Source organism: Enoplosus armatus, chromosome 13, assembly GCF_043641665.1.
Source record: "Enoplosus armatus isolate fEnoArm2 chromosome 13, fEnoArm2.hap1, whole genome shotgun sequence".
NCBI lineage: Eukaryota > Metazoa > Chordata > Actinopteri > Centrarchiformes > Enoplosidae > Enoplosus > Enoplosus armatus.
The window spans coordinates 12,085,873-12,100,203 of record NC_092192.1 but is presented as its reverse complement, the minus strand read 5'-3'; the positions used below and the strand labels follow the sequence as shown (position 1 = coordinate 12,100,203).

Sequence of the window (14,331 nt, the reverse complement as noted above, 5' to 3'; positions counted from 1 at the left end):
CTGCTTCAGGCACTTTAACACCATAAAGCCAGTAAGAGAGAAAGGAAATACCATGCTACTAGCAGCACAAGTTGGAATGTTAAGTGAAGACAGCGTATAGGACTGTTGTGCTGTTTTCTTTTGCAGTGATCAAGGTACATAATGGATCCAGTCCTGTAGAAATCCCCCCACTAACAGGCACACGCACACACACACACACACACACCCAATAACGCATATGATCAATCTCAGATTTTTGGTGTTATGAAAGTAATTTAATACCAGTTAAAAAAAAAAGAAAATCCCAAATTTTTATAAAAGCCCCCCACATACTCTCCATCCCTTTGTCCATCTGTCCATCCACGCATCCATTGCTCAGACCTCTGAGCTGTTGTGGCAGTCTTGCATCCTCACCACCAACATGGGCTCCGTACTGACAGACCCTTTCACCACCTCCTGCACCCCACCCTTCCCATCCTTCTGTCTGGATCTCAGCACCAGTATGATGGTGACAATGATGAGGACAGTCAGCAGCAGCCCCACCAGTGCCCCCACCACAGTCACCAGACCCTCCTCTTCCTCATCTGCGTTCAGCTCGCTAGGTTCCAGCCCATCGGCGAACAGCTCATTCGACCCCGCTGCCCGTCGCTTGGCATGGTCCAAACCGATGTGCATGATATTGGTACCACGGTTGTTGTCTGCTCCAATATCCTCAGCGATATCTGGGACGTCATCGCCAGCCGACCTCCTAGAGCGATGACCTTTGCCGCTCGATGGGGCCAAGGCGAGATCGTTGCTCGTGGAAACAAAGGAGTGGTACTCTAGGCTACGCTTTCCAATGCCTCTGTTTGCATTCTCTTTGGACCGGACTGTGTAAATGGTGTGAATATACCACTCACGGCCTGCAGCAACCTGAGGAAAATACAAAATTATGCATATCTAAATGACAGAAATTTGGCACAAAACAGAGAGCAAACAGAATTGGTTGAGAGTCCAAATGAGCACATCTTTCAAAAATAATTACCTACATACATTTTTGATAAGATGGGACCTACTGGTGCTAAATTGACTCATTATTAGACTTTGAACTTCTGACAAAAGTGCACTTTACCCAACTTGAATTTTGATGATTAAAAGTACAATAACTCTGCACAGCATTAGTAACAATCATCGAGGATTAAATCATAACAAAGTTTTATTCATGGAATGACAAAGTTATTTACTACTGTAGCTGCTGGTTCACAATAAACACCAGTCATTGGCTATGAGGAACACTAAGATGTAGAATACCTGGAACATGGCCGTAGAGTCCAACCTAAAGCCATCAGATCCTGGCTGTCTGACGAGGGACAGAGCCGATGGATCATCCACTGCCAGCACAGCATTAAAACCAACATCGCCAAACACACGTGCCTGAGTCTCTGGCTGAGCCTTGTCCTGGTGAGGTGGGTTAGATTGAGGGTGAAAAAAAGGAAGTAAGGAAATTATGTGTTGATATTGTGTTGATTGTAAAATATTATTTTGCATCTCTCTGCCTATACTGAAACTGAGACATTAAAAACCTGAATATACTCACAAGAATCTTGAATCTGTAGAGCAAAGACGGGGAGTCAGCCAGGCAGCCAAATTCAAACTTGGTTGGGTTGTACTTTGGTACATATCCATCAGCACCAGTGCAGAGGAACACCTTCTCTATGCTACAGAAGAAAGAGTCTCCCAGGTTCTGCACAGGGTCCACCATCACACGGCCGTAGATCGTATCACCTGAAATAAAGGCAGAAAACATGAATCCTAAAGCCTACACCAAGTTATTATAATGAATCATACTTATAAATCCAAGGAGGACATAATAGTTAATGGAAGTAAGTTGTTAAGGTTTCCACCTGTGATGTGCCCGAGTTATACCCTTCCCCACCCTCTCACTTCAAGTAACGGTTCAAATTAAGTTCAAGTAAACTAACATGGAGACTTTGTCGCTCAAAAATGAACTTTAAGTGACCTGTTTCCCCAATACGGGGCCAGAATTTGCAACTTTAAAACTGCCAGGAAAAGCAGTTTGTGGTTCAATAATAAACTCTGACTGCAGGTTTCCGCACCTGACAGATACCCTGTGCCTGCAGTGAAATACGACATACATCCTGTTGCTCAAGTTTGTTCCATTGTGCTCACATGTCATGTGGGTTAGCAGAAAGTTTGCTAAAGTTAAGTCCAACGACTGTGCTTTGTGACCTCACATATTGTTATCCAATAGCTAAGATGATGTTCAGAGGTTTGACCTTTTATGGATCTTCGACACCCCAAGAGCAGGTGGGCAAGGTTTATAAAAGGAAAAGCCAAACAAGGCTCGGGGCTTTTTTGGCCTTTTTGGTTTTTGCCTATTTGCTTTTTGTTCACTTTAATATTTTATATTATATATATATATATATATATATTTTGTACATTCCAACCAAAGTCCTGTGTTGCTCCTCTCTGAGATCATCTAAGTAGCCTCCCTCAGGTAAGAAGACTACTCTCCTTGAGATATGCTGACAGCAGATAATAATTTGGCTTTAATTAGTGGATGTTGATGAAGGTTGTTGTGTTTATATAAATGTATAACATGGAAGGATATGTTGAATCGCTTCAGTTCGGTTGTCTGATGCTTTGCTGCTGTTGTGTCATGTTTGACCTAAGGTTAAAGTTCTCTGAATGCTTTGGGCACAGGGTGGGATTTCCCAAATTAATCTCTAAATTATAATTTAGGGATTAGGGCTTCGAGGCAGCCTGTTATAAAACCAGGCGAGTGTCCTCAGACCGTCAGAGTGGACCTCCTCCAGTATTGATCTGTTCCTTCAGGATCTTGCTGGAGTACTGCCAATCTCCAAACACCTATTGCACACAGATATTTCCGTTGACATCCGGCTGTTGGCGCATAGTCAACTATATAGGCCTGAAAGAAGAGATACTCCGGGAACGTAACTTGGTTTCCTAAGCAGACTAAGGTGGTCTTGCGTGTAGATTTTGGAAGCCCATTCGAAAACCTAAGCGTTAGGTCGTAGAACAGCTGTCACTCAGTATAATATCCGCATTGGGTGGGGGTATCGGTTATAACATCTAAGAACCACTAAATGGAAACCAGTAAATGGAAATTAAATTATCGGGCCATACTGGTGGTTTTGTATGTTGAACTACAAATCCACATACTTTACTGTCAACCAAGTCCACACCATACCATTGCTTTTAAATGTATTTTCTACCTTCCAAGTAGAAACAAAAAGTACCAAATTCACTTTATCCTTTCCATGATGTCAATGTTTGCATGTTGGTTGTCTCCCAAGTTTGATTTTCAGACTGTGAATTCAGTGCTTTTAAGATCAAATCTTAGATCATTTTAACAAAATAAAAAGCTGATGTAATGCTCACTGTGATGGATTAGCTACAGTAGGTCAAGAGAGGCCTAAATCTTGTGTTGTCACGAACTCCAACCAATGTTTGCTTGAAAGGTGGAAAATCAATTTAAAACTTGGCATGCTTTGCAAAATTGACAGAAGTTATGTTAAGCAAATTCCACCTGTAGTTAATGTGATAAAAAGATCTCCAACCACTAGCATAGTCTTTTAAATCTCCACTGCACACATGATTAAAGTCTTTAGACCTAGTAAGAGGGCACTTACCCTCAGAAAAGGCTACGTCACTCTCCTGACCGAAACCCATGGAGCCATCAGAGAGCCATAAGCTCCTCTTGGACAGCAGGAACATCTGAGTATTTAGACTGAATTCTACTGCAACTGGGTCGCTCACCTAAAGAAGAATAGCATAACGAAGGAAGAGAGAGAGCCGGTGACAAATCTTCATATAACAAACGAGCGTGCATGTTTGGGTCTTAAGGTACAAACAAAGACTGCCTTACTTGCTGGAATCTGATGTCTAGATCGAAGGAGACTGGTTCTCTGGGACTGCAGACGGGTGGAACAGTGTATTCCATATTCTGGGCTGTTGCACAGGGGATCAGCTTCACTGTGTATGTCCCAGAGTAGTCTCTCACCTGTACGGAGCAGTGGGGACAGATACTCAAGTGTCAGTCTGTATCTGTCCTTGCAGCTGCTCGAGCACACAGATTTACACAGCGGATATTAAGAAGGGCACAAACAAAGTTCATGCGCTCATACTTACAGCAAAGTCAGAGGTGAAGGTCCACTGCTGGACTGGCTGGTTGTAGGTGGGCTCACTCCTCACTAAGGTGAGGTTAAAGGTCAGGCCGGGGTGGTCCACACTCATCACCATGGATGACATGGAGGTTGCTTGGTAATGGATGTTGAGAGGGAGAGAAGTTCATAATGGAGGACTGATTTATAATTGACAAAATCTAATGTGATGTCTATTAAACTTATCACAATGTATCTGCAGCTTGAGTGATGGTGAAACTATTGAGGAAAACTGTCAGTCTCACCTGCTCTTTTTATTCTGCCTCCAGAATGAGACTCCATAAACAGACCCCTGAAACGAGCCTTGGTACGGAAGTTTACCACCAAACGTCCCTGTTCATTGATGCGCATGCTGGTCGGATACAATGCACCTGCCAAAAACACATACAAACAAACCAGATTCTACAAAACCTGTTTTTGATTATGCGGATGATATTTTGTCCAGAAACACAAACTGTTCTAACGGGAACTTACCCTGTAGCTCGGCCTGCGGGGGGCTGCCGATGCCATCCTTCCAGAGAATGGCCGTGTCGTACACGAAAGTGAGGCGCAGCTCTGACTGCAGGTCAAAGTGCTGCCAGCCACCGGTTCCCACGGGGGAGTGGAACACATAGGATGCGTAAAGAGGCACACGCAGGGTCACGTAGGACTGGACCAGGTTAAGCACCTGTAAGGATGTTTCAATGAGTCATCATGTGTTCTCAGAGAGTAAAATTCATCATTGACAAGGCACACTGTTTACTTACTCAATATTATGGTTGAAGCTGTAAGCAAGTAATCCTCAGTATGTATGACAATAACTGTATCATCCTCTTAGATTAAGGGGTGATTGTAGGTCGATAAGCTATAATAAGTACTGAGAAGATGTAACAGAGGAACGCATTGTTCTCCTCCACAAGGTGCTTGAACTCTATCACTCCTACTCAGTGTTGTCAAAGAAGCAGAAAAGTCTTCCTGTGTTGTACACAAGGAACCACAGTGGGCAGAGATGTGGGCTATTGTTCTCTCTATTGTTCATTTCCATCTTAGTTTTACAAGTATTTAAAAACTTGATAATTCATGTTGACCACTTTTGAAGCACATCTATATTCTAAAATATAATTGTAATTACAGACACTCTGGAAAACAATAATCACATTTACTTTGATTTTGTAACAGTTGTTGTTGCAGTACCCACCAACACCTTTTTCTGGATAATATTATATATAACTTAAAGCCCATGTTAACATGTAATCTTAGATGTATTTCCGTAAGGGCAGCCACTAGGTGTCTCTGCTCACCAACATTCCATCAACAATTATGTGTGACTTGAATGATTTGAACTACGTTCCCACACAAGTTTGACAAAGCCTGAGTGTGTCTAAGAAACAGATTCAAAATGTTTGACTTGACGCGTCAATTTGCATAGCCAATTATCAAACTGAATACCGGGCAGACGATTAACTGGCAAGAGAAACAAAGAAAAGCAATTTGGCAGAAGGTGTCTTTGGTACTTCTCTGATCAACCATTCGCACTTCAGTACATATATTGTAACATCCAATCTTATTTCTGAAATAACATTTGGACACAAAATACCAATACATTAAGAGTCTGGTATAACATCTTTGCAAACAAATCTCCACCAAAGACCTGTAATTCACTGCACACACTACTGCACAATCTAACCAATCCACCACAGTGTCTATGAAGTCTCCGTAGAGTGAGTTGTGAAATCGCTGAATCAGGATCTAAATGAGAAATTAAATGACTGCTAGCTGAGAGACAAACTACCTCAGCCCTAGGGTTTTACAAAGCCATAATTTTATTACAACAACCTCCTAAAATAAATTGATACTGACAGGAAGAGAATAAAGATAGCAAATGTTCACAGTGAGATTGAAAATTGAGATTCATGGTCTTCCTGTGAGTTCCACCTTTCAATTAGTGCATGTACTCCCCAGACAAAGAAAATAACAGCAGATATGTAGACTAAAATACAAGTAATATTCATATTACAGTCCAAATCAAAAACATTAATTTGATCTTTTGTTCTTCAGAGGTAACTGAATTATTGAATTCTTTCTGTGCTCTTTGATTCATGCACCCTGGTGAAGCTGCAAGGTTTTGACTGCTTCCTTTTTTTTCTTTTGACAGTCCTTGGGAAAAAAATATAACCCAAAAAAATCCCCAAAAACATAACCCAAGTGACAGTGTGACAGTGATCTCTCTTAACGAAGTGGACTTGAGGTCTTGTGGGTGACGGGTGTCCTGTGTAACTATGTGTGCAAGCGGTTCTTGTATTCTCCATCTCCTTCTCTCTCTCTCTCTCTCTCTCTCACACACACACACACACACACACACACAATACACCGCCACACACACTCAGCAGTCCGATCAGCAACAAGAAGCTCACAGATCAAAGGCTGGAGGAACACAAAAGAGCAGCAGGACATGAGCAAAGGAGCAAGGGTTTGTCTCCTAATCCACAATAACAACAAGAGCCATGAGAATAGCGCAGCTCTGTATAGTATACATCTACAGCAATGATGCAACAACAGCAAACAGCTACTGGAAGTTTGTTAGCATCTAACTGACAGCCGGCCATAATGCCAAAATTTAACAGCAACGTCTGACTTCCCTGGTAAGCTCAACTGTCATACCACCAAGCCAGTAACAGAAAAAACTGAGCAAAGCTGCCTGATAGGGAAAGGTTTCTGCTCTAAACCTTGACAGGATGTAGGTTTACTCAATATATGAAAGAATAAAGTGACTTTCCTTTCATGATTTCACAGATTTCCTGCTAATCTAAGCTTTAATGCTCCATGTTGGTAGCAATGGAAAGCATTAAGGGAATGACTGAAAGGTTGGCAATACTTTGTTTGAGAGTGTATGTTTCCGTGTGCACGCGCACTAAAAGTCAATCACATGCTGGGCCACAGAGCTGGCAAACGCAGCACACACGCAGTGAATGAGACGTAAAAAGCAGGCAAACAGATATGGTGCCGTTGTGTCTGTGCGACCCTCTCATTCAGATGGCTGTAAATAGACTGAACATACAGACAGAAACACACGCAGGTGGACACACACACACACACAAAGGCTAACAGTCAAACAGATGTACATACAAACCCTAGATTGGAATTTATACCTTGTGGACAAATGTACACAGAAACACACAAAAGCACACACACACACACCTGTCCATCAGTCCCTATGGTGCCTCCGCAGTCAGTGAGCAGCTCAGACATGTGGTAGTAGCTGGTGAACTCCCACAGACAAGCTTCCAGGTTGAGGTTCCTGTAGAAGCGCAATGTGCTGTTCCCCCGCAGAGAGTTGCTGAACTGATACGGCGCTGTGTCTCCCATGCTTTCAGGGCTGCGAGTCGAGGCGGTGATGAAGCTGTGGCCTGTGGTGACCTCCTTGTAGTCCAGCAAGTTGGAGCAGCGGTGGTTTCCGACCCGGGTACCGTCGGGACTGAGAGTCAGCTCAAAGTTCATGAGAGGGCGAGTGGAGATCACCGGAAGCATGCCTGCGAGGCAGATAAAGAGACGATTCTGACTGTGTCCAACCATCTTTGATACGTGTGCTGCGAGAAATTATAATTTCAAAAACTTAGAGGAAAGAAATAGTTGAGCGAAGAGAGGAAAAGTGATGAAAAGCAAAGCAGGGGAGCAACAGAAAAAATGGAAGAAGGAAACCTGGAGGAGACGAGGCAGAAGGAAACTGATTAAAAATCAAGAAGGGAATGTTAAGTAGCGGGGGTGCTAGAGGGTTTGTACAGCAGGGTTCGATACAACCCGGCAAGATCTATATTCTGGCTGTCACGCTCCTGAGGATCCCCAGACGTGAATATTACACACACTACATTACACTTCACTTCATCTGTGGTACGAGTCCTGCCTCCAGCTCCTACCTACCATCTATGTGAGGCATGGTGACAGTCACTTTGATGAGGTTGGGGTGTTTCGGGTCGTCTGCTCCAGTGTAGCGTAGCTTGGCAGAGAAAGGCTCGGCGCCAACAGTCCCCATCTTACGTGGTTGACACATACCTTTATATGACAGAGGAGCAGAGTAGAGAGATTTTGAACAAAAGGACAGACTGAAACACTTTGGAGGGAAAAAGACAACCTGAATGGCTATGACAGTGTCTACAGCTGATTACTAAGGTGACAAATCCACCTTTAGTTATTTTTACATTTTTATGTGTCATGTAATATGTTGTTAAAAAAAAAATTTCTGCCTGAACTGTTGCTGAATCAGGTAGTGATTTCCCCAATTTTCTAAGTGCTTTTCTTGAGTATTTCCATTTGATGCCACTTTATACTTTTACTTCACTACATTTCAGAAGGAAATTATTGTACTTTTTACTCCACTACATTTGTTTGACAGTTTTAGTTACTTTGCAGATTAATATTTTACAAGCAAAACATATGATCTTATGATCCATTGTTACAGATTTAACTAACAGTATAGAAAATAATGAATAGCCTTTAATATTATATATTAACAGTGAAATTATACTGCATTTCTGCATTGAGTACTTTTACTCTTGATATTGTGAGTTCAATTTGTTATAATACTTATGTGCTTTCATTCAGTAAAATTTTGAATGCAGGCCTTTTACTTGTAATGGAGTATTGTTTTACATTGCGGTCTTGTACTTTAATAAAGGATCTGAATACTTCTCCACCACTTTTTATCATTTAATTCAGTAAAGTCCTATATAGCTGAAAAATGGAGTGATAACAACAAAATGGGACCAAAAAGCTGCATCGTCAACACTTGCTTTCCAGTGATTTCAGTGTATTGTTCTTTGTCTGTTGTGCAGCTGTACCGTACAGTAGGAATTGCTCATTCAAAAGCACTATTCCTAAACATTCATGATGCTTGGAGAACAAAATTATTTTGTTTCTCATTACGACAGGGGGTCAAAGTTGAATTCCTCCTCTACAAAACTGGTAACGTAAGACATGGAAATGGATGTCCATTGTTCTGTCCTCACCTTCCTCCTGGTTGATAGTGACAATGGGGCTGCTGAGCTCTAAACCCTCATCCCCGTTAGAATTAACGGCCCTAGCGGCACACTGGACCCTGGAGCCTGCCTGGAAGTATACTGAGTCCAGTGTGATCATCTTGGAGGACGTAAAGAAGGTGTCAAAGTCCACCTCCCTCATGGGACTGGTGACGCCATCAGGGCCAGCTGGGGCGCTGATGAGCCAGCGGTAGCGGGTCAAGGTGTTGTTGATGTGCTCGCTGACACAGATAGAGCCCGTCTTGTCATAGTCCGGGTATTTTGTGTTGCAAGCCTGGAGGATGGATAAGGAATATAGCATGAGTGGGCGGGTGGGCATGGACAGCAGAGAGATGGGGAAAAAGATACAGCAGATGCCAGAGGACAAAAGCAGAGAGAGGTACAGAATACAAACGAGTAAGTGACTGTTGCCAAGGAAATCCAGATGTTTCAGTGTGTTATGTTTGCATATTTAAACTCTTAAAATTGCTTTTTTTTTTAAATATAATTAGAAAGATAGGAATGTAGGATGGAGAGGTAAGCTTTGAAGTGTTTCCATGGATATCCTTTTAAACCTGTTGACACCGAACCTCCTGATGCAACACTCAACGAAGGGAGACAAACACACACAGAGTCACAGCCACACACAGTAGTCACCTGGGAAGTAAATATCTTAACACATCAGGAAAATCCATTGAAGTGTCTGTATTCAAGAGTGCAGGTGACTCTCCTGGGTCTGAAAGCACGAGGACTGTGGCCTACTAAACTGTGTAATGTGTCTTTTAAGGACAGACTCCGGAAGGACAGTTTAACTTTGGCTGAAGAAAAGTATGGGTCCTGAGGGATAACAATGTGCCCTCCGATCCCAGAGGATGTGGGTCCTGATTAGGTCCTGCTACCTCATTACGGGAAAAGCTTACAAATTTAACTGCAGTCTGTCAAGGTGTTGCTAGAGTGTACTGTTAATGTAGAGCGAGCAATTCAATTCAATAGCAGAGATATCTCCAAAGCTACTTGAGTCCCTGAATATTGTTTCAGTTTGACTCACTGTGACACAGATGACAGGGTAGCCGGCTGGTGGGTGGAGGTTGTCTGGTGTCCTGGCGACGTCGTCGTAATGGAGCAGCGACACCACATGAGGCAGGGAGGGGAAGGTGACGTCAGCCATGCTGTTGGTTTCCTCGATGTAAACTATCACTTTAGTCACCTGTTCCAGAAAAAAGAGGTTTATGTCTTGCGGGACCTGCTGACACAGTGGTGTTTGTGAATCAAGACTCATGAAATGATTAAACTCATCACAGAGCTGGATGTGTTTGGTTCTCACAGTAACGGCTGATTATTGGCTTCTCTTTCTACTCTCCTTTCTCTCTCATTTTGTCTCACCCTGCCTGCTTTCTTCTGCTTGCTGTTTTTTTTTCTTCATAGATAATCTATTATTTATTGTGAAATGTTTTCATTGCTCTTTTGGCTGCAACTACAGTAAAGTGCTGCCGTTGTCTGGGCAAGGACACCCTTGTAAAGGAGATCCCTGATCTCAGTGGGACTGACCTGGATAAATATGGGTCAAATGAGAAAAGGTAAAAAGTTTTTCATCTCTTTACTTTTTCATCAAGCTGAAATTCCATCACTGTCAGTTTGGATTAGATGTGATGGTTGTGTTGTTGTTAGGCGTGAGCACATTTCTGACCTGAGTTTCAGCCACCATGTTCTCATCAGGCTTCAGGTGGAGAGTAAAGGCTTCCCTCATCTCTCTGACTCCATCAAATAGCACCTCCACCTCTACCACATGCTCCTTATCCCCCTGTTTGAACTCAATGTCTGGAAACACACAAACACACACAAATCAATACCAGGAAAATCAGTTTTAAATGAAGTTGATTAACTGTATATACAACACACAATACAGCACAAACAGATCGTCATTAGTGTAATGCATCAATGGTTCTGGCAACATCACTTTCTGTTGGTGATAAAAAATAGTCAGGTCACATGAAGGCCAGGTTTCTCTCTTTTTTGCTGAATATAGTTTTCCACATAAAAATGAAAAGCCTCACAGGTTAGCCCAATCCATGTTTTATTGCTTCAGAGGAATATATCACTTAGCTAAAAAGTATTGCAGGTTTCTATTTGCATAATGCTTAAGGTGGTCCATCTCCTTGCAAGGTAAGTAATAGAGCTTTGCATTAGAAATGTGCTGCACTGAGAAAATATTGTGCAATATGAGAAATTCAACGCTGTCTGTTTCAAAAGTGCTGGGAAATTTGCACTATTTGAACGGTGGGCAGGCAGGTATGATTTGAATAGATTGAAAGTATTCATAGAAATATTTCAAGCCTTGATTAAGCTGAGAAAGGTTCACTGCGCTAAAATCTGAGGGGATAGAGAGGAAGACTTCACCCTGCTGACAAAGCATGAAGAATACTGAAATTCAATTAAAAATTACATGACACTCCACTGGACTATTGCAGAAATTACCTTTCCCCATTTGGGATGAAATTAGAAATCAATGACCCTCGCCCAAATAAATCCCTATGCCCACTTTCATTAATTTAACATTCTTGTGGGGAGCCTTGTTTCAAAACTTCTCTTATTAGCTGCTGAAAATGCAAAGTGGAAACATATCAGAAGGATATCTGCAGGCCAGTAAGAACAAAGGTAATATATCATGTGGTTTGACCACTAGCGGTGCTGTAAAGGTTTAGGAGTTGTTTTATGTGGTAGGACGTGCAGTTACATGTGTACATGTGAAAGGACTGTCGTTTTGAACATTTTAGCCTATTTTGTGCAAATCACATTAACTTTTGCAAACCATGCTGCTAATGTTTTAGACTTTTGGATGCATCCACTTGTTTCCATTCTTTTGGCATCATGTTTTTGCCAAAGTCACATTACTGTTGCATGCTGTTTAATTGCAGCTTGATTTGAAAAGTCTGCCCTGCAATACCCCGTTAATACACCCGATTTATCAGTTTAGTTTTCCAACATTAAAATGCCACAGTGTACCTTTCACCCTGAGAGCCATAAGAGGATGTGTGTTTACCTTGAGACACGGGGTAGTAGTCCTCTCCTGAGATAGCTGACCCGTCTTTGGTGTGAACGCGGACCACTGACACTTTTGATGTGTCACCCACTCGTACCACAGGGATCCTCACAGTTCCCACGGCGCCGGCTTCCTTCGGTTCACTAACACTGAACTTGGTTTCCAAAAAACGGATGATGGGTTCTGAGGCGCACAGAAAGGGAGAAAAATATAATGAAATGCTAATACATTGTTGGATTATGGACATAAACCTTTAAATATCACTCCCTTAATTATCACGACTGATGACATTTATAAATTAAGATCATATGTAATCAGGTATGTTTCATATTAATCAGCCTAAACTTTTAAGATAAATAAAAAACTGGATGAACTAAACTACTTTTTATTTGACCTTATATTCAAATCCTGACTTTCCTCCACCTGTGTCTCCCCCTCTTCCTCTCACTTACTGTCAGCGGTGTCCTTGATTTTCACCAGGGTCTCATTCAGAGCTCCCACTGATGCACCAAACTGTGAGTTGCTCTTCGGGTTCCCTAATACCAACCGCAGCTCTTCTCCTTCCTCGTACAGCGTGTCATCAACCAGTGACAGAGTACATGGCTTCTCTGCCTCGCCTAGAGTGCACAGCAAGATGGTGATGACAGGATGTCAAAGAATTTGAGGTGGAAAAAAAGATAGAATAAATCCTACAATAATTTTTTTTTTCTTTTTACAGCATATAACATCTTATTTATATAACTTTTCCTCCTTTTTTCAATTCCTCCAGAGTTTTTAGAAGTTGCTTGCACATATTTTGTAAGAAAATACTGAAAATGACAGCGCAGTAGGTAATGTGTGAAACATAGTTAAACTTGCAACCCCCCTGCGATGTCGACAAGGCACTGTTGATTTTGCAAAAAATGTGTGACAAAAAAACTGTTAAATTTTTTAGAGCTGTTTATTTAATCAAAACAGTGTCAACTCTCAAACCACAGGATACGTTTAAAACATGTGTGAGGTATTTGTGTGATTACTGAAGTACCTGGTAAGAAAGTGACGAGAGATGCGTCTGTGTTGGATCGCTCATCAAAGTCAGAGACGACCTGTGCAGAGCCCTGACGGGTGTAACAGCGGACAGTGGATTTGTGTCTGATGTCTCCGCTGCGGTACACTGTCGCTGTGATCTGACCGTCACTCTCCTCTCCAGTGTACACCGGCTCGCCGAACTGGACCTTTGGCACTGTCAGCCAACAGGATAGTTCAATCATCACATGATGACAAAGGGAGTGATAATGTCTCCCATGCTTTCTGGGCTGAATTTAACTGACTGGAGTGATTTTACAAGCAAATCAAATAACAGCTGACACAGCAAGTTTTTGTCTGACTGAACATCGGTAATAAACGTTGTGAAACTATGAATACACTATAAAAGAAAAGTGACAAATTAATTGTTAAGTTATGTTGAGTAAAGCAGCGTAACTGAAGTGTGAAGTGAAGTGCTTTCATATAGTTTTTCAACCCTTGGGGCAGTTATATTCACTAATAATAATACACTTTATTCATAGCCCACTTGACAAAAAATGCAATTAAACATGCAGATTTTACATTGACAGTAAAGAAAAACAAGGATCTACAGCCATGGCAGCAGCTCCAAGAGACTGCACTTTGGTACAGCCGTCATTTGAGCTAAATGCTAACTTCAGTATGCTAATATGATGCTCCCAATGACAATGCTAACATGCTCAGCACCTTCGTTTAGTAGGTTAGCGTGCTAACATTTGCTAATTAGCACTAAACAGAAAGTACAGCGGAGGCTGATGGGAATGTTATAAACCATCAAAGTATTGGGCAAATTTAAATTTTTACCTGATGGCACTGGATGAAAAGTCAAATATCACCAAAATTATTACAATTCATCCTGAGGGGAACATAAATATCTGTACAAAACGTCGTACCAATCCATCGAGTAGATGTTGATATATTTCACAGGATAAATGAAAACTGCTGGTGGCACCAGAGGGAAAATCAGAGCATCATGAAACTCTGTGAGATTCATCTCCTCTGCACCATGGATATCTGCACCAAATTTCATGGCAGTTCATCCAGTAATTGTCAAGACGTTTCACTAAAAGCAAAAAACGTGAACCTGCTGGTG

At 41.9% G+C, this 14,331-nt stretch overlaps 1 protein-coding gene across 1 annotated transcript in view; it reads right to left on the bottom strand.

The window, feature by feature from the left end:
• Nucleotides 1-354: 354 nt before the first annotated feature.
• The window catches only part of frem2a (FRAS1 related extracellular matrix 2a), a 54,013-nt gene continuing 40,036 nt past the window's right edge, over nt 355-14,331 (bottom strand). The window contains exons 10-25 of the mRNA XM_070917238.1: nt 13,219-13,416; nt 12,647-12,811; nt 12,195-12,377; nt 10,842-10,972; nt 10,203-10,361; nt 9,146-9,449; nt 8,061-8,192; nt 7,341-7,672; nt 4,638-4,830; nt 4,409-4,534; nt 4,132-4,259; nt 3,869-4,003; nt 3,633-3,759; nt 1,556-1,743; nt 1,270-1,416; nt 355-891 (exon numbers count right to left, since the gene is read on the bottom strand). Coding sequence (XP_070773339.1) covers nt 355-891; nt 1,270-1,416; nt 1,556-1,743; nt 3,633-3,759; nt 3,869-4,003; nt 4,132-4,259; nt 4,409-4,534; nt 4,638-4,830; nt 7,341-7,672; nt 8,061-8,192; nt 9,146-9,449; nt 10,203-10,361; nt 10,842-10,972; nt 12,195-12,377; nt 12,647-12,811; nt 13,219-13,416 — 3,185 coding nt within the window. The remainder of the gene's footprint in view (nt 892-1,269; nt 1,417-1,555; nt 1,744-3,632; nt 3,760-3,868; nt 4,004-4,131; nt 4,260-4,408; nt 4,535-4,637; nt 4,831-7,340; nt 7,673-8,060; nt 8,193-9,145; nt 9,450-10,202; nt 10,362-10,841; nt 10,973-12,194; nt 12,378-12,646; nt 12,812-13,218; nt 13,417-14,331) is intronic.